Consider the following 25,897-nt stretch of genomic DNA (forward strand, 5'->3'; position numbering starts at 1 on the left):
TCTCGGCGGGAAAGTTAGACTCTATATAGGTGTTTTACCCGCGGAGTAACTTTGCGGAGTCAATTCGTCAGCCTCCGGAGCGAGTTGTGTCTGGACAGCGCGCTCCGCTTCAAGCCTCGTTCCTGCTCAAGCCTTGTCCTTGTTTCCAGCCTTCGCTCCTGTTTCCCAGCCTTTGTTTACCTACGGACCTTGCCTTGTTTCCCAGGACTAAACCTTGCCTTGTTTCACGGATTTTACCAAGTTATTCCACGGACCTTGTTCTTGTTCCTCGTTACCTTGTTCCACGATTCAAGCCTTGTTTCAAGTATCAAGTTATTTCCTAGCCTTGCTCAAGTTCATGGACTAAAGGACCTTGTCATCTCCCCTCACTTTGCCTCGCAAAGTGAGTGTTTCGGTTATTGGATTACAACTTTGGACCTTAATATTTCATATTGGACATTGTTTCTTTGGACTAATTTTGACCTTTCCTGAAAGGTCTGCTTCTGGACTAACTTTTACATTTGCTTTTATTAACTTTATATATTTCCTTAATAAAGATATTAGATAGAATCTGGCCTCTGCGTATGGTTATTGGTGCTCTGTAGCCTGGGTCGTGACAGTTTGACTCCGCCACCCATAAGCACCAATTAACCAAGGCCAGAATGTCTACCGGAACCGTGCCGGGCGGCCAGCCGATTACCTACACCATCGACAAGGATGAGGTGGACCGAATCCGTGATAAGCTCAATGCACAGGATGGGGAAATAAAGGGTTTGAAGGAACGCGGAATCCGTCTTCCGGCCATGGCGTTGCCAACCAAGTTTACTGGAGAAGCTTCTAAGGTTCATGTTTTCCGTCGCCAATGTCAAGCTTATCTAGAGGCCCGTGATGCCGAGTTTCCCCAGGAAGACATCAAGGTGGCGTGGATTTACAGTCTCCTAGACGGACCAGCGGCTAACTGGGCGACGGCTCTGTTCGACCAAGCCTCCCCACATCTAAGGTCAGCGCAACATTTCTTGGACCACCTTAAGGCGACCTGGGGAATCGAGGACAATTTGGAGGCAGCCGGGCACAAACTCCGCCGCCTCTTCCAAGGAGACAGACCCATGTCTCAGTACATAGCCGAGTTCCGAGTGCTGGCCCACAACACCGGCTGGAACGATGTTGCCCTCAGAGGACAATTTCGGGAGGGTCTCAACATTGAAATGCTGGAGGAAATCTCCAAGGTGGATCCTCCCCAAACGCTTGAAGCACTCATCGATCAATGTTTACGGGCTGAAGTCATGATTGCCAACAGGAAACAGTGGGTACGAGGCCAGAGCGGTAGAGCTGGGGCAAAACCCCCCGCTCCCGCCAGCGTTCAGCCGCGCCCAGTGTGGAGACCCCCACCACCATCCCCATACCCCAGAGGGAGCGAGGAGGTGCCGATGCAGTTGGGCAATGTGCGTCCCAGATTAGATGCCGCCGAGAAGGCCCGCCGCCAACGCCTAAATCTCTGTTGGTATTGCGGGAATGGGGGCCACTTCGCCAGAGAGTGCCCAGCCAAAGGGAAGCCCGCCGCCCGTCTTGCGGCGGCGTCCTCCACGGAGACGAAGGCGTCTGAGGCAGCTGGCACACAGCCGGCGGGGGAAGCCAACGACCGGGCGTAGAGAGGCTCGCCAACCCGGTCAAGAAACCCATTCAAGAGCCGCCAACCGGGGTCCTGTTCCTTCTAGTGGTCACCTTATGGTCAGCAAAAAAGGGACCCGTCATGATCCACGCCATGATAGACTCAGGAGCTACCAACAATTTCATTGATAGAGAGTATGCCGACTCTCTGGGATTACAATATCATGACTTCAAGAATGCCCGTGTGGTGCAAGCCATCGATGGCCGCCCTCTCAAGACGGGCCCCGTAAGCCAGTGGTCGGAACCCACCAGGATGTGGATAAGGGAACATATGGAAGAAATTTCCTTCTTTGTTACTGAGGTTCCCCATTTCCCTGTGATTTTGGGGATTCCATGGCTGACACTTCACGACCCAAGCATCTCCTGGTCCAACAGAGAACTGCAGTTTGCTTCAAAGTACTGCCAAAACCATTGCCTCGTAGCCAAGGTCTGCCATGCCACAGACACCGAGCCCATTATCACCTTGCCAAAGAAGTACTCCGAGTATTGGGATGTATTCAATGAAAAAGAAGCCGAAAAATTACCCCCACATAGACCTTATGACTGTGCCATTGACTTGGTGGAGGGGGCCCCGATCCCGCGAGGGCATCTCTACTCCCTGACTGAACCAGAGCAAGAAGCTCTCAGGGAATTCATAGAGACAAACCTTCGCAAGGGATTCATCAGACCCTCTCAATCCCCAGCCGCCTCCCCAGTGATGTTTGTGAAGAAGAAGTCAGGGGAATTACGCTTGGTGGTGGACTACAGAGCATTGAACAATATCACTAAGCGGAACAGCTATCCCCTGCCCTTAATCTCGGATCTACTAGACCGACTTCGAGGAGCCAAGGTCTACACCAAGCTGGACCTACGGGGGGCTTATAATCTAGTTCGCATCAGAGAAGGGGATGAGTGGAAGACCGCCTTCCAGACTAAATTCGGATTATTCGAGTCCCGAGTTATGAATTATGGATTATGCGGAGCTCCCGCAACGTTCCAGCATTTTGTCAATGACATTTTTCAGGACTATCTAGATCGGTTCTTGATCATCTACCTGGACGATTTTTTGGTGTTTTCTAGATCACAATCAGAACATGAGAACCACGTTAAAATGGTGTTACAACGATTACGGGATCATGGACTTTATGCCAAGCTGGAAAAATGCGCTTTTGATCTACAAGAGGTAGATTTCCTGGGGTACCGCATCTCGCCTCTAGGGCTCTCCATGGACCCGGCAAAAGTTTCAGCAGTATTGGAATGGCGGGCGCCAACCAACAAGAAAGAGGTGCAGCGATTCTTGGGGTTCGCGAACTATTACCGCAAGTTCATTCCAGACTTTGCCCGCTGGTCTGACCCAATCACCAGCTGCATCCGTGGGAAACAGCCCTTCCGCTGGACTGATCAAGCAGAGAAAGGGTTCCAACAACTAAAGAAATTATTCACGTCCCAGCCAATCCTTCAGCATCCAGATCCTGAAACCCTTTTTGTGGTGCAAGCGGACGCCTCTGATGTGGCAATTGGGGCTGTGCTCCTACAACCGGTGGGAGATCACCTTCATCCTTGTGCCTATTATTCTCGTCAACTTACCGCACCAGAGAGGAACTATACCATTTGGGAAAAAGAACTATTAGCCATAAAGGCAGCTTTTGAAACTTGGAGACATTGGCTAGAAGGGGCCAAATTTCCCATTGAAGTCCACACTGATCATCGGAATCTAGAACATCTAAGAACTGCCCGCAAGCTAAATCAGAGGCAGCAACGTTGGGCTTTATTCTTTGAACGTTTCAACTTCCAGATTCATTATGTGACCCCAGCCCAAACCAAGCAAGCAGACGCCCTGTCACGTAAACCGGAATACGCTGCAGGACGCAAGGAGACCTTTGAATCCCAACTACTACAACCCGAGAACTTTGCCACGCTCACAGTGGGGAACACCAAATCCACTCCCATTGATTCAACTCCCTCTACTCCAGGACCCATCTGTGCTCAAGAAATCAGGGCTAGTCAGCAAGCAGATGCCTGGGCGCAGGACCAACTTCGTCAAGGTCTGCATTTTCCCTTTTCGCTTAAAGATGGACTGCTTTGCTATAGAAATCATGTTTATATCCCACCCGGACCGGGCAGGGAAAAAGCACTTCGTCTGTGTCATGACTGCAAACCAGCAGGGCATTTCGGACTATTTAAAACCATGCATTTGATTCTAAGAGATTTCTGGTGGCCCAAGATCCGCAAGGATGTGGAAAAATATGTCAACACCTGCCCAGTATGCCAGCGCTCCAAGATAAGAAGGGAGAAGCCCTCAGGGCTTCTACACCCCCTTCCTACCCCATCTCGCCCATGGGAAATAATTTCTGCGGATTTTATCACTGACTTACCACCTTCCTGTGGGTTCACCACGATCCTAGTGGTGGTGGACCTTTTCACCAAGTTAGCCCATTTCATTCCCTGTGAAGGCCTTCCCACGGCCCAAGAGACTGCAGATTTATTCCTCCAACATGTTTTCAGACTACATGGATTGCCCAAGAGTTTGGTCACAGACCGTGGATCCCAATTCACCTCTCGTTTCTGGAAGGCACTACAAAAACTATTGGGCATAGACTCTCGTTTATCTTCAGCTCATCATCCCCAAACGGATGGGCAAACGGAGCGCACCAATGCCACTTTGGAACAGTACCTTCGCTGTTATGTAAACTACCAACAGGACAATTGGGCTTCTCTGTTACCACTGTCGGAGTTTGCCTACAACAATGGAGTCCAGGCTTCTACAAAAGAAACGCCGTTCTTTGCAAACTACGGCTTCCATCCACGTTTCTTTCCCCCTGTCATTGAAACTTCAGAAGTTCCCGCAGCAGAAGATTGGCTGCAGGAACTCACAGCGGTGCAACAACTTTTGCTCCAGCAACTGGAACAAGCCAAGGAGGACTATAAACGTCACGCGGACAAACATCGCCAGCCGGGCCCCGAAATCAAGGTAGGAGATCGGGTTTTTCTGTCCACTCGCTTTTTGCCCTCCCATCGCCCTTGCCGGAAGTTAGATGCCCGTTTCATTGGCCCCTATCCAGTGGTGGCGCAATTAAACCCCGTGACTTTCAAACTTCAACTTCCGCGTTCAATGCGCATTCACCCAGTGTTTCACCGCTCCCTGCTCCTTCCGGCGGATGGTGTGCGGCCAGATGTAGACCGGCCGGCCCCCGTCCCTATTTTGGTGGATGGGGAGGACGAGTTCGAGGTTCAGGACATTTTGGATTCTCGCTTTCACCGCCGCCGCCTGCAATACCTCATTGACTGGGTGGGTTTTGGCCCTGAGGAACGCTCTTGGGAAGACGCCTCCACAGTCCATGCTCCTGATCTAACCCGTCGCTTTCATCAGACCTATCCCGCCAAGCCACGACCTCGCGCCTCGGGGAGAGAGTCCCAGTTTGGGAGGGGGCTTGAGGAGGGGGATAGTGTGATGACCCATGGGCCTTGTAGTCCTGCTCATGACATTGTGATGCCTGATGAAGAAGAAAACTTGGGTTTTTTACCTTCCCAGTCAGAACTGGATTCTTCCCAGACAGATTCTTCCCAGCCAGATCTGGGAACCTTGCACCTGCAAGAGGGTTATGTTCCAGAAGTATGTCAAACAAACACTGAGGCTACTTCTCCTGTGTTTTCTCGCCATGAGTTTTGTAAACAACAGAGAGGTTTGGAAGCGGCCTCGCGCAGGAGTGCTAGAATAATTGCTAAGAATTCAGCCAATTAAGCCTGCTTTCCATGAGAATCTTTAAGGAGTCAAACATCTGGTCTCAGAGATTAGCTTTCGTTTCTGGTTCCCAGAGAACTGCTCTCGGCGGGAAAGTTAGACTCTATATAGGTGTTTTACCCGCGGAGTAACTTTGCGGAGTCAATTCGTCAGCCTCCGGAGCGAGTTGTGTCTGGACAGCGCGCTCCGCTTCAAGCCTCGTTCCTGCTCAAGCCTTGTCCTTGTTTCCAGCCTTCGCTCCTGTTTCCCAGCCTTTGTTTACCTACGGACCTTGCCTTGTTTCCCAGGACTAAACCTTGCCTTGTTTCACGGATTTTACCAAGTTATTCCACGGACCTTGTTCTTGTTCCTCGTTACCTTGTTCCACGATTCAAGCCTTGTTTCAAGTATCAAGTTATTTCCTAGCCTTGCTCAAGTTCATGGACTAAAGGACCTTGTCATCTCCCCTCACTTTGCCTCGCAAAGTGAGTGTTTCGGTTATTGGATTACAACTTTGGACCTTAATATTTCATATTGGACATTGTTTCTTTGGACTAATTTTGACCTTTCCTGAAAGGTCTGCTTCTGGACTAACTTTTACATTTGCTTTTATTAACTTTATATATTTCCTTAATAAAGATATTAGATAGAATCTGGCCTCTGCGTATGGTTATTGGTGCTCTGTAGCCTGGGTCGTGACACTACCGGCTGTTAGGAATTGTGGGAGTTGGAGTCCAAAACACCTGGAGGGCCCAAGTTGGCCCACACCTATCTACAGCCTTCTGCATCCGTTGTTAAAAATACCTCATTAATGAAAACAAGTTTACATATACACAGACACACACACCCATCCGTCTGGAACCACACTGACTGGCTTGCTGTCTGCCTCGTTTCCTAATTAAACAACACGATTATCCGTTCCATTCTTGGGCATTTGCCGGGGAGGCAAACAACACCGGAGCTTAACGGTGGCATCTTGGGAACGTCCCCGGAATAAAAGGGGGATTCTGACAAATCCATGTTGGTGTGATATAGAGGATTAAAATCATCATCATCATCATTTAATTACTTATTAATCGCCCTCCATCCACGATGCTCTAGGCGATTTACAAGATAAAATTGTAAAGGATAAAAATACATACATACGAATATTGATAAAATTAGCATAGATTAAAAGCTCTAGTAAAGAGCCAGGTCTTGAGTGCGAGGGTAAAAGGCCCTAACTCACGCATGGCTCTCATCTAGGGCGGCAAGGCATTCCATAGGCAGGGGCAGAAACAGAAAAAGCTCTGCACCTGGTCCTTTCCAAGTGCACTTCTCTAGGACCCGGTACATAAAGTAAGTCTCGTTGGGATGGTCGTTGCGACCTCCGATGATGGGAGAAGGAGAGACGGTCCCTAAGGTACGATGGGCCCAGGCCGTAAAGAGTTTTGAAGGTCAGAACTAGCATCTTCTATAGACCACGGTAATCAGTTGGAAGCCAATGCAGATGCTGCAGCACTGGTGTTACATGGCATTTCATGGGTGTTCTTGTGAGTAGCCTGGCTGCCGCATTCTGAACAATACAGAGCTTTCGGGTCGTGGACATCGGAAGGCCAACATACAGGGCGTTGCAATAGTCCAGCCTAGACGTGACCGTGGCATGGATGACTGTTGCCAGAGCCTCATCAGATACATAGGGTGCCAGTTGCCTCGCTTGTCGTAGATGGAAAAAGGCCTGTTTGCTGGCAGCAGCGACCTGAGCTTCCATTGTCAGCTGCGGATCTAAAACGACACCCAGGCTCTTAACGGTGGGCGAAGGAGATAGGGCAGCACCATCGAAGGTGGGTAGCAAGTGGGTCAGACCGGTCGAGCGACCATGCCAGAGAATCTCAGTCTTCGCCGGGTTCACCTTCAGTCTACTAGCACGTAGCCAGTTCGACAGAGCCTCCAGACATAAGGTGAAATTGTCTGGTATTGACGTTGCTCCAGGCTCCAAGCGCAGAAGGAGTTGGGTGTCGTCCGCATATTGATAGCAGTCTAGGCCGAAACTCCGAACCAAACTAGCAAGGGGTCTAACGTAGATGTTGAAGAGAAGAGGGGAGAGAATTGCACCTTGGGGGACCCCACATAGGAGGGGAGATCTGTCGGAGACTTGATCCATATACTCCACGCATTGGCTCCGGTTTCGCAGAAATGTGTTGAACCAATTGAGGGCCTGACCGCGAACTCCGGACCTGGCGAGACGGTGAATCATTAGATCGTAGTCAACGGTCTCAAACGCTGCGGTAAGGTCGAGAAGTACCAGTAGCGCTGACCCGCCGCTATCAGACTGGCGACGAAGTTCATCTGTAATGGCAACCAGGACTGTCTCCGTCCCATGGCCAGGGCGGAAGCCTGACTGGAAAGATGAGAGTTCTTGTATTTCCAACAGATACAGACAAGAGCAAACAAGAGCAGGAGTTTAGCCACACAAGGCTAAATCCCAAACAAGGATTTTGCCCAAAATTTCCCTTCTGTTTCCAAATTTTCTTTCACTTTCCAAATCAGGAGAGATACCTAAAAGCCTTTCACAGATGAGCCTGCAATGTATGACAACTACGTCATACAGCAAAAGCAGTGCTAATCCATTGCTATGTTGGTATAACAACATAATATTATTATTAGTAGTAGTAATAGAATCCAAAAGGAAGTACTTCCCCAAACCCAAAAGAACTGTTGCTGAATACTGTAGGATCTGTTTCAGAAGATGGAACCTGCAAATCCACCTCTTGAGTCCTTGCCTATTGTGATGTCTCATGGGCCATGTAGTCCCGTTCCTAGTACTATTGTGGCAGACGAAGAGGAAAACTTGGGTTTCCCACCGATTCAGCCAGAATCGGAGCCCCTGCACCTGCAGGATGTTTGCCCTCAAGAAGTCAGCCAAACAAGCCTTGGGCAGAATTCTCCCCCGTTCTCTCGTAAGGATAATTATAATAGAGATAGAGGAACTAGGGAGGCGAAGCGCCGAAGCGCCAGAATCGCTGCCAGACAATTAGCTGATTAAGCCTGTTTCCCTTGGGAAATCCTAAGGAGTCATGCATCTGGACACAGTTTGGGTTTCACTTCTTGTTCCCCAGGGAAAGTGTTCCTTGGCGGGAAAACAAGATCCTATATAGGTGTTTTACCGCAAGGAGATCCTTGCGGAGTCAATTCGTCAGCTTGAGGAGTGAGATCATGTGTGGACTACGCTACTCCAGTTCCTTGTTTCCAGGACCAAGTTCCAAGCCTGCCTTGTTCCCCGGACCTCGCCACGGACCTTGTTCTAGTTCCAAGCCTGCCTTGTTCCCCGGACCTCGCCACGGACCTTGTTCTTGCTTTTGTTGCCTTGTATCAAGTCTTGTTTGCCAAGAATCTAGTTTGTTTCCAGCCCTGTTGTCAAGCTTCAATGGACTAAAGGACCTTGTCATTTCCCCACACTTTGCTCGGCAGAGTGTGTGTTTCGGTTATTGGATTATAACTTTGGACCTTAATATCTCCTATTGGACATTATTTTCTTGGACTATATTTGACCTTTCCTGAAAGGTCTATTTCTGAACTTTATTCTTCACTTATTTTTATCGACTTTATATAATCCTTTAATAAAGATATTAGATAGATTCTGGTCTCTGCGCATGGTTATTGGTGCTCTGCAGCCTGGGTCCTGACACCTATAAAGACCCATTGAAATCAGTAGTGACGGCTTCAGTTGATAGGTGACTTCAAGGCACTTGCATGCAACATAGATGGGAGAGACTTTTCTCAGCCTTCACTTTCAAGCAAAGACAAGTTTTGGATGTGGATGTGGTGCTAGTATTAATAGGACGCCCAGGCCTTTGTACCGCCTGAGCCACAGCAACGGATGGGATGCTGAGCCAGCAGGGTCATTGATGGCCACATTTGAAAGGCTTCTGCCTTTTGTTGCATGGGGTGTGTGTGTGAGTTGTCCTATAGTTCAGTCCATGTCCAGCCCAGACAGTCAGAACTGAGCCGGCATTTGCTGCCGATGCATTTTCCTTTCAATTGCCTCTCAAAGACGGGATCTGTGTACTCATAAATGGAGACAAACAAGGAAGAGGCATCAAGGTCAACACCCATAACGATATCTTACCCTCACCCAAGTTGAATGCTTTTTCAAAAATAGGTCACAGAATCATAGAAACCTAGAGCTGGAAGGGACCCTGAAGCTTGTCAGAAATATTGAAAATTAACAGTGTTGAGTAAGCAAAACCAGTAAGGCAATATAAGCAGGTGTGCCTGTGAGTTAGTTGCTCCTCCTGTGTGAAGACTTCGTTCTGTGAAGAATGCCTCAGTGTAAGGAGTGCTGTGTTTGACTGCTCCAAGGAGAGAGCTGCTTCAGAGAGAGAAGCCCAGCGTGAAGGCAAGAAGCTGAAGCAAAGATACTACAAGGAAGTATAAAGAACTTTTTTATGTTATGGAAACCTTGTTTTTGTAGGGTTGTTGTATGTATTCCGGGCTGTATGGCCATGTTCCAGAAGTATTCTCTCCTGACGTTTTGCCCACATCTATGGCAGGCATCCCTGCACTCTATCTTATCCTTGTGTGTATCAAATATGTGATTCCTGCCCAAGCAAGTCGCAGGGGTCTTTGTCTCCCAGGACATAATTAAACTAATCAAGGACTCATTAGTTTTTCCCAATTTGGGATTTTGGGACTCGTCTCCTCCCGAGAGAACTGCCCTCAAGTCCGTATTTTGGGGAGAAAAGCAGGACAAAAGCAAAGCCAGTATATAGTTGATGAAATGAAATCATAGAATAAAAGAGTATCCAATCCAATGGGAAGTCACAGCTGGACAGGTCCCATCTGCCTCTTTTAAAAACTTCCCAAAAAGTTCATCACCTTCTAAGGAGGTTTGTTCCACATCTTCACAACTTTTACTGTTGTTTCATGTAACAATTAATGGATGGCCATCTGTCGGGAGGGCTTGGATGGTGCCTTCCTACCAGACAGAAGGGGGTTGGACTGGATGGCCTTTGGGGTCTCATCCAACTATGATTCTATCTACAGTAGAGTCTCACTTATCCAACATAAATGGACCAGCGGAACATTGGATAAGTGAAAATGTTGGATAATAAAGAGGGATTAAGGAAAAACTTAAACGTCAAATTACGTTATGATTGTACAAATTTAGCACCAAAAACATCATGTTTTGCAACAAATCGACAGAAAAAGCAGTTCAATACACAGTACCGTTATGTAGTAATTACTGTATTTATGAATTTAGCACCAAAACATCGCAAAGTATTGAAAATATTGACTACAAAAACATTGGCTACTAAAAGGCAGACTGTGTTGGATAATACAGAATGTTGGATAAGCAAAGGTTGGATAAGTGAGACTCTACCTATATTTGTGTATATAAATATCACGATATGTCTTGGAGATGGGACCAAATCTAAACATGACGCTCTTTCATGCCTCATAGGCACCTTATACACATAACCGGATAGTAATCTTATACAATATTTGTGATAGTTTTGCGCATGGAAAAACATGTACATTGAGCCATCCAAAGGCCAAAGGTGTTTACTTCCTGGAAGCTTTTTAAGCAGAGGATAGATGGCCGCCTGTCGGGAGGACTTGGATTGTGTTGTCCTGCCTGGCAGGATAGGGTTGGACTAGATGACCTTTGGGGTTCCCTTCCAACTCTGGGATTTGATTGTTCTATGATTGCTCTTCTCTCACTTTCTCTGCTCAGTTGCATAGTCGTCTCCGACTCTTTGTGACCTCATGGACCAGTCCAGGCCAGAGCTCCCTGTCAGCTGTGGTCACTCCCAGTTCCTTCAAGGTCGAGCCAGTCACTTCAAAGGATCCCATCCATCCATCTTGCCCTTGGTCGGCCTCTCTTCCTTGTTCCTTCCATTTTCCCCAACATCACTATCTTCTCCAAGCTTTCCTGTCTCCTCATGATGTGGCCAAAATACTTCATCTTTGCCTCCAAGATCCTTCCCTCCAGGGAGCAGCCATTGGGTATTATTTCCTGGAGGATGGACTGGTTGGATCTTCTTGCCAAGGTCCAAGGCACTCTCAGGATTCTCCTCCAGCACCACAGCCCAAAAGCGTCTCTCTTCCTTCGCTCCGCCTTCCTTATGGTCCATCTCTCGCATCCATAGGTTACTATGGGGAATACCATGGCTTTGACTATGCGGACCTTCATTGCCAGTGTGATGTCTCTGCTCTTCACTATTTTGTCAAGGTTGGCCATTGCTCTCCTCCCAAGAATAATCTATCTATATATATAAAAGGGTAATGAAATTTCGGCCTAGGACAAAACAACAAAACTACACATCCCAGAAACACTGAACTTGGCAGCACAATCCCTTATCCATGCCTCTGCGTTCATACAACAAAAAGAAAAGAAAAATAAAGTCCTAATTAGAGGGAGAGGAATAATTGTTTTTATCCAATTGCTGCCAGTTAGAAGGCTAAGCTCCATCAGGGGAAAACCTTTACCCTTTACCTTAACTACCACCAATTCCTCAATACTTTATTTCCCATATCACCATACTTCGCCACAGCAACGCGTGGCCGGGCACAGCTAGTAATAATAAAACTTTATTTATACACCACTCTATCTCCCGGATGGGACTCAGGGCGGTTTCCAATCATAAAAACAACACAAACATTACATAACAAACATAATAACACATTATGAAGCAAAGTAAAAATACAATTATAGAAATAAATAATACTTACATGACCTGATCAAGGGGACGGGAACCATAAACCCAATATTTTAAAATGTATCATTTTAAGTTAGAGAAATCTTGTGCAATATATTCAGGCCCATATATATATATTCAGAAGTAAACGTCTTCTGATTTCCTGGCTGCACTCTGCATCTGCAGTCATATTCACGCCTAGAAATACAAAGTCTGTCACTGCTTCCATGTTTTCTCCCTCTATTTGCCAGTTATCAATAGGTGTAGTTGCCATAATCTTGCATTTCTTGATGTTTAACTGCAGCCCGGCTTTTGCACTTTCTTCTTTCACTTTGGTGATAAGGCTCCTCAGCTCTTCCTCGCTTTCGGCCATCAGAGTGGTATCATCTGCATATCTAAGGTTGTTAATGTTTCTTCCAGAAATTTTAACTCCAGCCTTGGATTCCTCAAGCCCCGCATGTCGCATGATGTGTTCTGCGTACAAGTTGAATAGGGAGGGCGATAGTATACAGCCCTGATGTCCGCACTCCTTTCCCAATCTGGAACCCGTCTCCTGTTCCGTGGTCTGTTCTCACTGTGGCTACTTGGTCTTTATACAGATTTCTCAGGAGACAGACAAGGTGACTTGGTCTCCCCAGACCACCAAGAACATGCCATAGTTTATTATGATCCACACAGTCGAAGGTTTTGGAATAGTTGATAAAGGAAAAGTAGATGTTTTTCTGGAACTCCTCCGTTATCCAGCAGATATTGGCAATTTGGTCTCTTGTTCCTCTGCCTTTTCTGAACCCAGCTTGTACATCTGGCAACTCTTGCTCCATGTATTGCTGGAGTCTATCTTGCAGGATCTTGAGTATTACCTTACTGGCATGTGAAATAAGTGCCTCTGTACGAAAGTTTAAGCATTCTTTAGCGTTTCCCTTTTTTGGTATGGGGATTCAAACCACCAGAACATTTCTGCTATGAACACCAAATAATTGCTAGCAGCATTTATCCAATACACTCTCCAAAACATCATCCATTCCTCAACAACTCTCATCCTGCATGAGAGTTTTCTGAACCCAAAATATAAAATGCCTCTCCTGGCTTCAAGGAGTGAGTCCCTGTGTGTCCTTCCTGCAGTCTTTTCTCTGCCTGTTCTGAAGGTGAAATCCCTCTCTGCCGTCTGTGCCAAAAGGAAGCCCAGGAGAGCCCGGGAAAACCTGCTTTGCGGAGCCAGCTGCGCTTGGTGTTTTCTGGCTTGCTCAAGAGATAGTCCTTCACTGCTTAGTATTTTGGCCAAAAAGAGAGTGCATTTCTGGTTTGACGGGGCCCACCAAAGGCCATCTAGTCCAGCCTTCCAATGTAAACACAGCAACCCACGGCCAAAGTATCTCCAAAAGATGGATACCAAGCCTTTTTCAAATACACTTATCCAACATTCACTTATCCAACATTCTGGGTTATCCAACATAGTTTGCCTCCTGCCCGGATCCACAGCTGTTTCTCTAGGCAGCAAGGATTGAACTTTTTATGGATTTAATTTCCGACAATGTTGCTACTTAAGCGGCTGGGGGGGGGGGGGGAGGAAAAGGCCTGAGGCTGTTAGGAATGGTGGGAGTTGCAGTCCAAAACACCTGGAGGGAGGGCCCAAGTTGGCCCAGGCCTGCTGCAAAGATTGGGACACAATGGAGCAAAGGGGAAGGTTTGGATTGTGTCCTCCTGCCTGGTGGAATATGGGGTTGGACTGGATGGCCTTTGGGGTCCCTTCCGCCTCTTGGGTCCTGTGACATGCAGGCAATGCTTTGCCAGCCCAGCTGCCACTTTCAGAGCCCAGCTTCTTGCTCGGCCGGCTTTTAATAGCATCAGCTTATTAGCCATGACCTTGATGAGGGACAGAGAGCCTTGGCTGCTCCGTGGAGTAGTTGGCAGTCCGGCAGCCTCTCTTTTCCCATCTACACGGCAGAACTCATGCAGTTCAACACCACTTGAACGAGTATTTCAGACCCAGAAATAAGTGGCCGGTGTAGATAAGCAATAGGCTGCAAGGCAGCGATGGAGGGTCTGGTGGAGTCTCTTTGAATGGCCATCTGTCAGGAGGGTTTTGATTGTAAACATCCTGCTGTTGTGCTTTACATTGTAAATTTTAAAAACTTTTTTTTAGCAATTTGCTTCCCAGCTACATAAACATTTGCCATTGCCTTCAATGTGCCCTTCCTGTTGATTCACCTAAGGTGCATCTACACTATGGAATGAATGCAGTTCGACGCCACACGTACTTCCATGGCTCAAGGCTATGGGATTTTGGGAGTTGTAGTTTTCCAAGGCCAATTGCCTTCTCTGGGTGTATCTCTATCTACACTGTGGGATGAATGCAGTTTGGGACCACATGTACTTCTATGGCTCAAGGCTATGGGATTATGGGACTTGTAGTTCTCCAAGGGCCATTGCCTTTTTTGAGTGCATCTACACTGTGGAATGAATCCGGTTTGGGACCACATGTAATTCCTTTGCTTAAGGCTATGAGAATCTAGAAGATGTAGTTTCCCAAGGTCTATTGCCTTCCCTGGGTGCATCTACACTTTGGAACGAATGCAGTTGGGACCACATGTACTTCTATGACTCAAGGCTATGAGATTATGGGACTTATTTTATTTATTTATTTATTTATTTATTTATTAAACTTATATACCGCTACTCCCAGTTTGGCTCGGAGCGGTTTACAAAAATAGATTAAAGCAATACACTTGGCTTTAAATAACAATAAAAACAACAATAAAAGCAACAATAAAAACAGACATAGCCCCGAGTTTTTCATCCATTGAAAGCTTGTCAGAAGAGCAAGGTTTTGTAGGCTTTCCGAAAGGCAACTAAGTCTCGGGTGGTACTGTGACTTGTAGTTTTCCAAGGCCCATTGCCTTCTCTGGGTGCATCTACACCACATGTATTTTCATAACTCAAGGCTATGGAGTCCTGGGACTTGTAGTTTTACAAGGACTCAGCCTTCTCTGCCAAAGTGAGTTGGGAAGCCTGGCAGAATAAGGGGGTTGGACTGGATGACCTTTGGGGTCCCTTCCAACTCTTGGACTCTATTATTCCTCCCAAGGCACTGGTCCAAGGGAAGCTGGGTTGCTCCAGTGGAAAGCAGAGGTGTTCTGTTTGCATGTGCCCGGTGCTGCCGGCTTCTCTCCCTCTCTGGCATATAACCATTGGGATGTGCGCATACGCTTGCAATTGAGGGATTAGCCGGGGTTTGTGCAGACGCCGGCAGCCCCAGGGCAGAGAGAGAGAGAGAGAGAGAGAGAGAGAGAGGCAGTCCACATTCAGAGCGAGAGCTCTGGCTAAACGTTGCCTCCGGGCCTGGCCTCCAGCTGTCTTGGACCAGCAGTAAACTTGATTTGGCCTGGACTGGAATCACAGAATCATAGAGTTGGAAGACATCACATGGGCCATCCAGTCCGACCCCTTTTTGGCATGCAAGGAAAGCACAATCAAAGCACCCCTGACAAATGGCCATCCAGCCTCTGTTTAAAAGCTTATGTTGCATGAGAAAACCAGCCCTGGGTCCTTGGGATGTCTAGTTTACCTGGGCCAGGTTCCCACTCACTGAAGTCTCCTTTTTCCCTCTTTTTTCTTCCTCCTTCTCCTTTTTTTTTCAACTCTCCCCGCCCTTGGGGAAGAACCAATTTCACCCTCCTGCGCCTTTGATGAACGGGACCCCTCGCATCAGAAGGGAATCTGCATGTCTACAGCCAAACCCATTCTCTGTCATTTTTGCATGATTGTATTAATATGTGATGTTTTGTTTCTCTGGGGTCTGGAACCGCCAGCTAGCCCTATTAATGGGCCATGCCATGTTCATCTCATAAGACTATAGCATTCCTGGTTAGAGCCAGAAAATTCCCTCAAGCACTTGGTTATTTTTCCTGTTCAGTAAAAGGAACCCATTTATCGACACTTAATCATCCTTTGATCCCAGCCAACGCTGGCCAGTGAGCCAAGCCCCGCTCTGTGACTGGTCAGAATTAGAGGCTTGGCTGCAGCCTATGTACAAAAAGGGCTGTGAAACTGTATTCTGGATGCTATCCACTTTGTGAATGAATCACTAGCTAGCATCTTATCTGCAGATAATAAAATCTTCCTTGGCTGAAAATCACCTTCTCTCCTTGCTTGCTGGCTAATTTCAATTGGGCCGAATCTGTTTGCTCGCCATAGCAGGGACTCACTCAAAATGGGCAGCTCAGACGAATTACTTGCCTGGGTTTCTGCCAACAGGCTTCTCCCTGGTCTCACTGCCAGGGGTTGCCTCCTAACATGGGGCCAACACTTCCAAGGAAGGAGCTTCCATCAGATGCCGAGGCAGAGAGTTCCCCTACTGAACAGTTCATATAGTCAGGAAGTTCTTCTTAAAGTTCCAGTGGAATCTCCTCTCCTGTCATTTGAACCCATGGCTCTGAGTCCTAGTTCTAGGGCAGCAGAAAACAAGCCTGCTCCCTCTTCCTTGTGACACCCTTTCACATATGTATACATGGCTCTCATGTCTTCTCTCAACCTTCTCATTCACAGGCTAAACATGCCCAGCTCTTTAAGACGCTCCTCAGATGGATTCATGATCTCCAGACTTTTGATCTGTTTAGTCACCCTCTTCCTCTGGACACTTTCCAGCTTAGAATCAATGTCTCTCTTAAACTATGGTGCCCAGGGTTGGACACAGTGTTATCCAAGGTAAAGAGTTCTGACCAAAGCAGAATAGAGAGGCACCAGGACTTCCCTCAATCAGGACACTAGACTCCTTTGGATGCAGCCAGGGCCGGCCCTAGGTAATTTTCAAGTGTAAGCAAGCAGTATTTTTGGTGCCCCACCCCACCCCACCCCACCCCGAAGGGACGGAGAGGGGTGGTTCACTCGCCAAGGCCCCGACCTCCTCCTTCACTCCAAAGGAAGATTGGCGAGGAGGATCGCACCTTCCACAAATGCGTAATTTGCGTATAGCTTGAGCCGCCCCGGGATGCAGCCCAAAATCCCATTGGCTTTTTCAGCTGCTGTATCACATTCTTGGCTCATGTTCAACCTGTTCTCCACGGAGACTCCAAGATATTTTTCATATGTTAACCCTGTTGTGGAGCCAGGCATCACCCATCCTATACTTTGCATTTCATTTTTTCTGCTATCATACATTTGTCCATGTTGGAAGGCATTTTGTTAGTTTTGGCCAATCAGCCAATTTGTTAGGTTTTGGCCAACGATAATCTGTTGAGGTCATTTTGGATCCTGATCCTGATCCTCTGGAGTATTCCCTCTCCCTCCCAATTTGGTTCCATCTGCAAACCTCATAAGCACACCCTCCAAACCTTCATCCTCTTGGAGTATGGTTGTATTTGAATGAAATGTAAATCAAGTGTTTACTGCTGATGAGCAAGAGTGTAATGAAATAGTTAACAGCAGGCTAGTTTTGACTGACAGCCTATTGTGATTGCTATGACCTATCAGGCTTGATTTCCTGCCTTTGAGGGTTGGAACTTCCTCCGAACTGAGGAATGTTGTTATCTTATCTGTGTAGTTCGGCTTGAGCTTTCACTGAAGATGGACTATGAATGCTATGCTCTGAAGCCGAGAAATGCAAACTGTAAATAGACATGTAAATAAAGTTAATCAACAGTTGGACTTCGTCTGCTGGAGTGTTTGTTTGACCAGTGCTGTTTCTCAGCATGGGAATACAGTCCGGAGAAGGTGGTGAGACCGGGATGGTGAATTTTGGATTTCACTCTGCAACCCATCATCCCCTGACAAATCCAAGCCATTAATAAAGATATTGAACAGAACTGGGCCCAATTCCGGGACCCTCTTTATGGCACTGAAATAGTCCCTTCTTTCCCCGGTGAAGAAGAGAAACCATTGGGGAGAAGCACCTTTTGAGTTTGGACCGATAATCTGACATATGAATGGATGACACAACTCATTCATAGGTCAATGTGTGTCTTCAAGTCATTTCACACTGAGGGCGACCCTAAAGGCAAATGCAAAGGCAAACCACATTGTCCAGGATTTGCCTTAAGCTTATTTTGGGGTTGAGAGAGTGTGACTTGCCCAAGAGTCAAGCATTGGTTTCCATTACCAAATGGAGATTGGACCCCTAATCTCCAGAGTTGAGTTCCATTGCTCTATTTGTTGTCGTTGTTGTTATTATTATTACTATTAATCCTTCGACTGAGACACAAAGTGCCTCACCGCATGACATAATACAGTAGAGTCTTGCTTATCCAACATTCTGGATTATCCAATGCAGTCTGCCTTTTAGTAGCCAGTGTTTTTGTAGTCAATGTTTTCAATGCTTTGCAATGTTTTGGTGCTGCATTTGTAAATACAGTAATTACTACATAACGTTACTGTGTATTGAAGTGCTTTTTCTGTCAATTTGTTGTAAAACATGATGTTTTGGTGCTTAATTTGTAAAATCATAATGCAATTTGACGTTTAATAGGCTTTTCCTTAATTCCTCCTTATTATCCAACATTTTTGCTTATCCAACGTTCTGCTGTTTATGTTGGATAAGTGAGACTCTACTGTAATAATAATAATAATTTATTCTTATATTATTATTTTATTATGACACAGCAAACAAGATAGATATGCTGGATTTCGTATCACAAAATCACAAGTTGAACACTTCCCAAGTGTCTAGGACTGTGTGATGTATTTTCAGATGGTGCGTGCAGATCCCAGTCGGGTGGCCTTTTGCAGTTGGCAGATCGTAATTTTGTCAATGTCTATTGTCTCCAAATGCCGGCTGAGATCTTTTGGCACGGCATCCAATGTGCCCATCACCACCAGGACCACCTGCACTGGTTTCTGCCAGAGTCTTTGAAGTTCAGTCTTGAGGTCCTGATAGCGGCTGAGTTTTTCCTGTTGTTTTTCGTCAATTCGACTGTCACCTGGGATGGCGACATCAATGATCCAAACCTTTTTATTTTCCACAACTGTGATGTCTGGTGTGTTGTGTTCCAGAACTTTGTCAGTCTGGATTCGGAAGTCCCACAGTATTTTTGCGTGCTCATTTTCCAATACTTTTGCAGGTTTGTGATCCCACCAGTTCTTTGCTGCTGGGAGGTGGTACTTGAGGCATAAGTTCCAATGAATCATTTGGGCCACAGAGTTGTGCCTCTGTTTGTAGTCTGTCTGTGCAATTTTCTTACAGCAGCTGAGGATATGATGAATGGTTTTGTCGGTTTCCTTGCACAGTCTGCATTTTGGGTCATCAGCTGATTTTTCATTATTATTATTATCATTATTATTATCATCATCATCATCATCATCACATCTTGCATTATTAAAACTGGCCCTGTCATCAGAGGCTTGGCATAGAAACTCTTGCCATCTGCAAATTGATATGATTACAAATTGCTAGAGCAATTCTGTTTACAAATAAGGTTTATTTGGTTAAAGGTAGAATGTCATTTTTTAAAAAAGGATTTTCCTTAGACAGAGAAGAGTTGTAAAAATAGGAGCCTATGGAGAGTTGTAGCCTGTTTCTGCTGCTAAAGAAGCCCCACAGAAGGAGAGACCGGCCGGCAATCATTCAGCCTTATAAATCAGCCCGTAAGCATTACTAGCCTCCATGGCCGTTTTAGTAGCCCACCGAGATCTGGCAGAAGAGGAACAGATGCTGCCACAGCTTCCTAGATGCCTCAGTTGGGAATTCAGTTCCTTGCAGGCAAATAGTTATTGCTTGGGGCTGGCAAGGCTATAATTGCTGCAAGATTTATGGTGGGAATGGGAAACTCCCCGCTTGGGTGCATTCTCTCTTCTGTAACTGGAAAGAACTAGGGGCAATTTGTAGAAGTTGAAAAAGTGGTTCCGCTGGATTATAACTCCCAGAATGTGCTGCTTGGGGATTCTGGGATTTACAGCCCACATAATGGTCTCTCTTCTGCAGAGAAAGTTTTTCGTTTGTCCTCCTCAACCTTTGATCCTCCACGTTTTGTTTGGATCGGTTCTAGAAGGACAAATGGTTGGATTCTGGGAGGTGAAGTCCAAAACTTCCATAGGGTCAAGCACTAAGAACTGTTGCATGAGAAAACCAGCCCTGGGTCCTTGGGATGTCTAGTTTACTTTTTTCTCTTTTTTTTCTTCCTCCTTCCCTTCTTTTCTTTCTCCATTCCTCCCTCTTTTCCTTCCTTTCCCTTTTTCTTCCTTCCTCACTTTTTTCCCTTTCCTCCTTTTCTTCCACTCTGCCTGCCTTCCTTCCCCCTTTTCCTCTGGGAAGTCTGGCTTGTTAAGAGGTACTTTGGAAAACTATGTATACAATTTGCCCTAAATGCTCCATTTTCCTATGTGATCCTATTTTGCCTATATGTTGTGTTAACCTAATGTTTTATGCTCCTGAGATGCCCATTCCTTCCCTTTGGGGGAAACCTTGTTCCTGGACCCAACGATGTCTTGCATCCCACACAATTGCATAGCCTGGGGGAAAGAAACCAAGCTGGGAATTTCCTCATCAATTTCCAGCCTCACCCATCTCTTGGACTTTACCTGGACATTGCAACACAATAGCTTACTTGGGCAGGGCAATCACCTCTCCCAGCCCTTGGGGAAGAAACAATTTCACCACCTGCGTCTTTGATGAACGGGACCTCTCGCATTGGAAGGAGATCTGCATTTCTACAGCCAAACCCATCCTCTGTCATTTTTGCATGATTGTATTAATATCTGATGTTTTGTTTCTCTGGGGGCTGGAAGCGCCAGATCAGTCCGCTGATGGGCCATACCATGTTCATCTCATCAGACAATAGCATTCTTGGTAGGGCCAGAAAATGCCCTCAATCACTTTGTTATTTTTCCTGTTCAGTAAAAGGAACCCCATTCATCGACACTTAATCACCCCTTGTTCCCAGCCCACGCTGGCCAGTCCAACTCCTGGTTCCCAGTCCACTCTGTGACTGGTCAGAATTAGAGGCTTGGCTTCAGCCTGCCAGCTTGTGTATAAAAGGGGTTGTGAAACTGTATTCTGGATGCTATCTACTTTGTGAATGTATCACTAGCTAGCATCTTAATAAAATCTTCCTTGGCTGAAAATCATCTTCTCTCCTTGCTTGCTGGCTAATTTCAATTGGGCCTGATCTGAATGCTCGCCATAGCAGGGACTCACTCAAAATGGGCAGCTCAGGGGAATCACTTGCCTGGGTTTCTGCCAACAGGCTTCTCCCTGGTCTCACTGCTAGGGGTTGCCTCCTAAAACGGGGCCAACAGAACAATGCTTTTAATGTTGGTTGGAAATTTTGAGGTCCAGCCTACAGATCGGATAAAACAGGGCTGGAAATGATGTTGTCCTATCGATACTGGATGCTGAGAGTTGTGCTTTGAACTAAATCCTTGAGTGGCTGGAGATGATGAGTTCAAATATCAGGCAAGTTCTTCTAAAGGATGCATCTACACCAGGCATGGGCCAACTTTGGGTTTCCAGGTGTTTTGGACTTCAACTCCCACCATTCCTAACAACTTGGAGAGCCGAAGTTGGCCCATGCTTGCCTTAGAATCACCCATCGCACCTAACAAATTCCTAGAGATCATTTCCTCAAAGGGTGAGTGCAACCGCAAATATGTTTTCAGCAAGTATGAGATCTTATTGTACTTAGCTATGCATGTGATACAGGACCTTGGGAGGCCATTACATCCTACCGTTGGCTCTCGGGACCCCGTTTTCATTGCAATTAGTAAAGAAATGATTGGAATCTCGCTCTTTGCCAAGAGGTTTCCATTAGCGGTGCCTTCCTTCCCACAACGGCTTCCATTGTGGTGTTGTCCAAACAACAACACTGTCACAGGGTGGCCTGAGCTTACTATGTTATTGACCGTGAACGTTCTAGAAGGATTTAAATGCAACGAGAATGAGATATTCTACCAAGGTTTCTGCTTCTCGTGCTATCAGTTTGATGTACATCTCCAATTTTTGGTCTCACAACATCCTTGCAAAGGAGAGGAAACAATGGTGCAAGGCCACCCTGCTTGCTTCATATTACACCATTTAATTGCATTCCATGAATATACACTGACCATATACTGTAGTTTCAAACTGCATTATAAAGCAGTAAAGATGGGCGGCTTAGTCAAGGAAGACTCGGAGGTGCTTCTGAAATAGAAGCAAAAGCATCTTCTTCACTGGCGGTCTCCCATCCAGTTACTAACCGGGGCTGACTCTGCTTAGCTTCCAAGATCACTGCTTTTTAGGCTATCTGGGTTTTATTCTAATTATATATTTAAAACCTTAGATCTTTTAGTCTCCAAGGAAGACTTGGAGGTGCTTTTGCCCAGTTTCCTTCTTCTGAAATAGAAGCGAAAGCACCTTCTGTTCACTGGCGGTCTCCCACCCAGTTACTAACCAGGGCTGACCCTGCTTAGCTTTCATGATCACTGCCTTTTAGGATATCTGGGTTTTATTCTAATTATATATTTAAAACCTTAGATCTTTTAGTCTCCAAGGAAGACTTGGCGGTGCTTTTGCCCAGTTTCCTTCTTCTGAAATAGAAGCGAAAACACCTTCGATTCATTGGTGGTCTCCCACCCAGTTACTAACCGGGGCTGACCCTGCTTAGCTTCCAAGATCAGTGCCTTTTAGGATATCTGGGTTTTATCTAATTATATATTTAAAACCTTTTATCTCGAAGTCTCCAAGGAAGACTTGGAGGTGCTTTTGCCCAGTTTACTTCTTCTGAAATAAAACACCTTCTGTTCACTGCTGGTCTCCCATCCAGTTACTAATCGGGGCTGACCCTGCTTAGCTTCCAAGATCAGTGTCTTTTAGGATATTTGGGTTTTATTCTAATTTTATATATTTAAAACTTTAAGAGATTAATGTTAATAGGGAGACCAATGGAGTTTTGTTTTGACCAAGGAGGAAAAGAAGGATGAATTCAACATGATGGCATGAAAAGCATGAAAAGAGGGAAATGCAAAAGAAGCGAATCCCGGGAGATGATGAGGATGATGATGATGATGCTCTCTTTATAGGAATCCTGTTTTTGGCGGAGAAGAAAGGCCCTTTTGTCCGGCCAGGAAGTTCGGCCTCATTACTCCCATCTTCCAGCTCATTAAACGCAGAGGGAAAAGCCATTGTCAGGAGGCGCATGGACAAAGAACACAGCCCTCCGTGCCTCCCATGCGCCGATCCATAAATGCCCCGCTATGTATATCAAGACATACAAAAGGCATGTGATGCTCCCAAGGTGACTTTGAGGATCGGGCATGGGTTCAAATCTCGGCTCAACCATGAAAATATTCTCATAATGTAAAGGTATTATGCATTATGTATTATTATTACTATTAATATAACAATTATTATAATTAACACTAGCTTTGACCGGCCACGCGTTGCTGTGACTTATGAGAATCATTTGTTGACCAGGTGGAATAGCAGTGAATAGCCTTGCAGCCTCAGAGCCTGGAGTGGCTAGAGTAGCACCTTCAATCAAAGAGCTGCTTTGAAGCTTGGCTACTTCCTTAGTAGGGGAATCATTGTTTGGCTAGCTTGAATTGCACTGAATAGTCTTGCAGCTTAAAAGCCTGGCTGCTTTCTACATAGGGCATCCTTTTTAGGCCAGGATGAATGGGATGGAGTAGCCTCGTGGCTTCAGAGCCTGGGGGTTTTCTACGTACGGGAAATCTTGGCTGGCCAGGTTGAAGAGCACTGAATAGCCTTGCTGCTTCCAAGCCTGGCCGCTTTCTACCTTGCGGAATCCTTGGTTGGCCAGGTTGAATAGCAATGAATAGCCTCAGTGCGGCAGGTATGAATGCTGCAATTAGGCACCTTTGATTAGCATTTAATGGCCTTGCAGCTTCAAAGCCTGGCTGCTTCCTGCCTTTGTTGGGAGGTGTTACCTGGTCCTGATTGTTTCCTTTCTGGAATTCCCAATTTCCCTGCCTTCAGAGTGTTGCTCTTTATTGACTGTCCTGGCTTTAGAGATTATATTGTTCTGTATTATTATACCACAGTAATTATTTCGTATTATATTTAGAATCTTATACTAGCTTTGCCCGGCTTATGCTTTCAGAGTGTTGTTCTTTATTTACTGTCCTGATTTTAGAGATTATATTGTTCTGTATTATTATACCGCAGTAATTATTTCGTATTATATTTATAATCTTATATTATCTGCTTAGAACTGGATTATGAGGCCTCTTCAACACAGCTGTATAAAATCCATACTGAACTGGGTTATATGGCAGTGTGAACTCAAGATAATCCAGTTCAAAGCAGATAATATCAGATTATAAATGGGTAATATGGCTGTGTGGAAGGACCTCGAGTCTACACTGCCATATAATCCAGTTCAAATAAGATAATCTGTATTTTATAGGCAGTGTGGATGAGGCCTACCAGCAGAGCCTACCTTTCTAACTGGCAGTTAGGGGGAGAAAGGCTCTTCCTCATCCGTGTAATTTTGACTATTTTTCTACGTTTTTTTTTATTGAAATACATCTTTTGGATAACTATGTCTTTTGTGGCCAAATTTGGTGTGATTTGGTTCAGTGGTTTTGTTGTTTACTCCATAGTAAAACGAACATTACATTTTTACATATATAGATTAAGTTGCCTTTATTCATCTTAGTCTGCTTTCAATGGCTGTAATTTCAACATTAATATCAAGCCAATACAGAGCTTATGGTATGCTATAGTATGGGGTATAGTATTTATTATTATGGGGTAAGATAAAGGTAAATGTTTTCCCCTGCCATTAAGTCTAATTGTGTCTGACTCTGGGGGTTGGTGCTCATCTTCATTTCTAAGCCGAAGAGCCGGCGTTGTCCGTAGACACCTCCAAGGTCATGTGGCCAGCATGACAGCATGGAGCTCTGTTACCTTCTTGCCGGAGCGGTATCTATTGATCTACTCACATTTTCATGTTTTCAAACTGTTAGGCTGGCAGAAACTGGGGCTAACAGCAAGAGCTCACCCTGCTCCCCGGATTCAGCCAGCAAGTTCAGCAGCTCAGCAGTCTAACCTACTGTGCCACTGGGGGCTCCATGATGGGGTATAGTGTGTGTGTGTTGTGTGTATCTATGTGTGTGTGTGTGTATATATATATATATATATATATATATATATATAGAGAGAGAGAGAGAGAGAGAGAGAGAGAGAGAGAGAGAGAGAGTATATATAATATAATGGGCTGTGATATATATATATACATACAGTAGAGTCTCACTTATCCAACATAAACGGGCCGGCAGAATGTTGGATAAGTGAATATGTTGGATAATAAGGAGGGATTAAGGAAAAGCCTATTAAACATCAAATTAGGTTATAATTTTACAAATTAAGCACCAAAACATCATGTTATACAACAAATTTGACAGAAAAAGTAGTTCAATACGCAGTAATGCTATGTAGTAATTACTGTATTTACGAATTTAGCACCAAAATATCACAATGTATTGAAAACATTGACTACAAAAATGCGTTGGATAATCCAGAATGTTGGATAAGCGAGTGTTGGATAAGTAAGACTCTACTGTATATATATATAATTATAGTATATATTATTTTTAATAATAATTCTCAAGCAATGAAATGATGTCTAGCAATCCCAATGGGTGCCTGTTAACGGAGAGTCTGTTGCAATAATAATAATAATAATAATAATAAATTATTATTATTGAAAGTATTATTAACAGGCAACAACAATATAACATACCAACCGCTATTACTCTTTGCTTGTCAATGTAAACACAGAGGCAACCAGGGAGACAAAATATATTATTGTTTGGAGAATAAGAGTGCATGTGTCCACACTGCAGAATTAATCCAGTTTGGCACCACTTTAATTGCAATGAAATCCTGGGAGTTTTGGTTAAAAAGCACCAGCACTCTTAGGTGGGGAAGGCCAAAGAGGTTGCG

The 25,897-nt window shown here is 45.5% G+C and overlaps 1 protein-coding gene across 1 annotated transcript in view; it reads left to right on the forward strand.

Moving 5' to 3' along the window:
- Positions 1-24,032, forward strand: part of vcpkmt (valosin containing protein lysine methyltransferase) — a 44,637-nt gene extending 20,605 nt beyond the window's left edge. The window contains exon 6 of the mRNA XM_062968714.1: positions 23,011-24,032. Within this exon, the coding sequence (XP_062824784.1) occupies positions 23,011-23,094 (84 nt within the window). The 3' untranslated portion in view covers positions 23,095-24,032. The remainder of the gene's footprint in view (positions 1-23,010) is intronic.
- The last annotated feature ends 1,865 nt before the right edge of the window (positions 24,033-25,897 follow it).

This window comes from Anolis carolinensis, chromosome 1 (genome assembly GCF_035594765.1).
Source record: "Anolis carolinensis isolate JA03-04 chromosome 1, rAnoCar3.1.pri, whole genome shotgun sequence".
Lineage (NCBI taxonomy): Eukaryota > Metazoa > Chordata > Lepidosauria > Squamata > Dactyloidae > Anolis > Anolis carolinensis.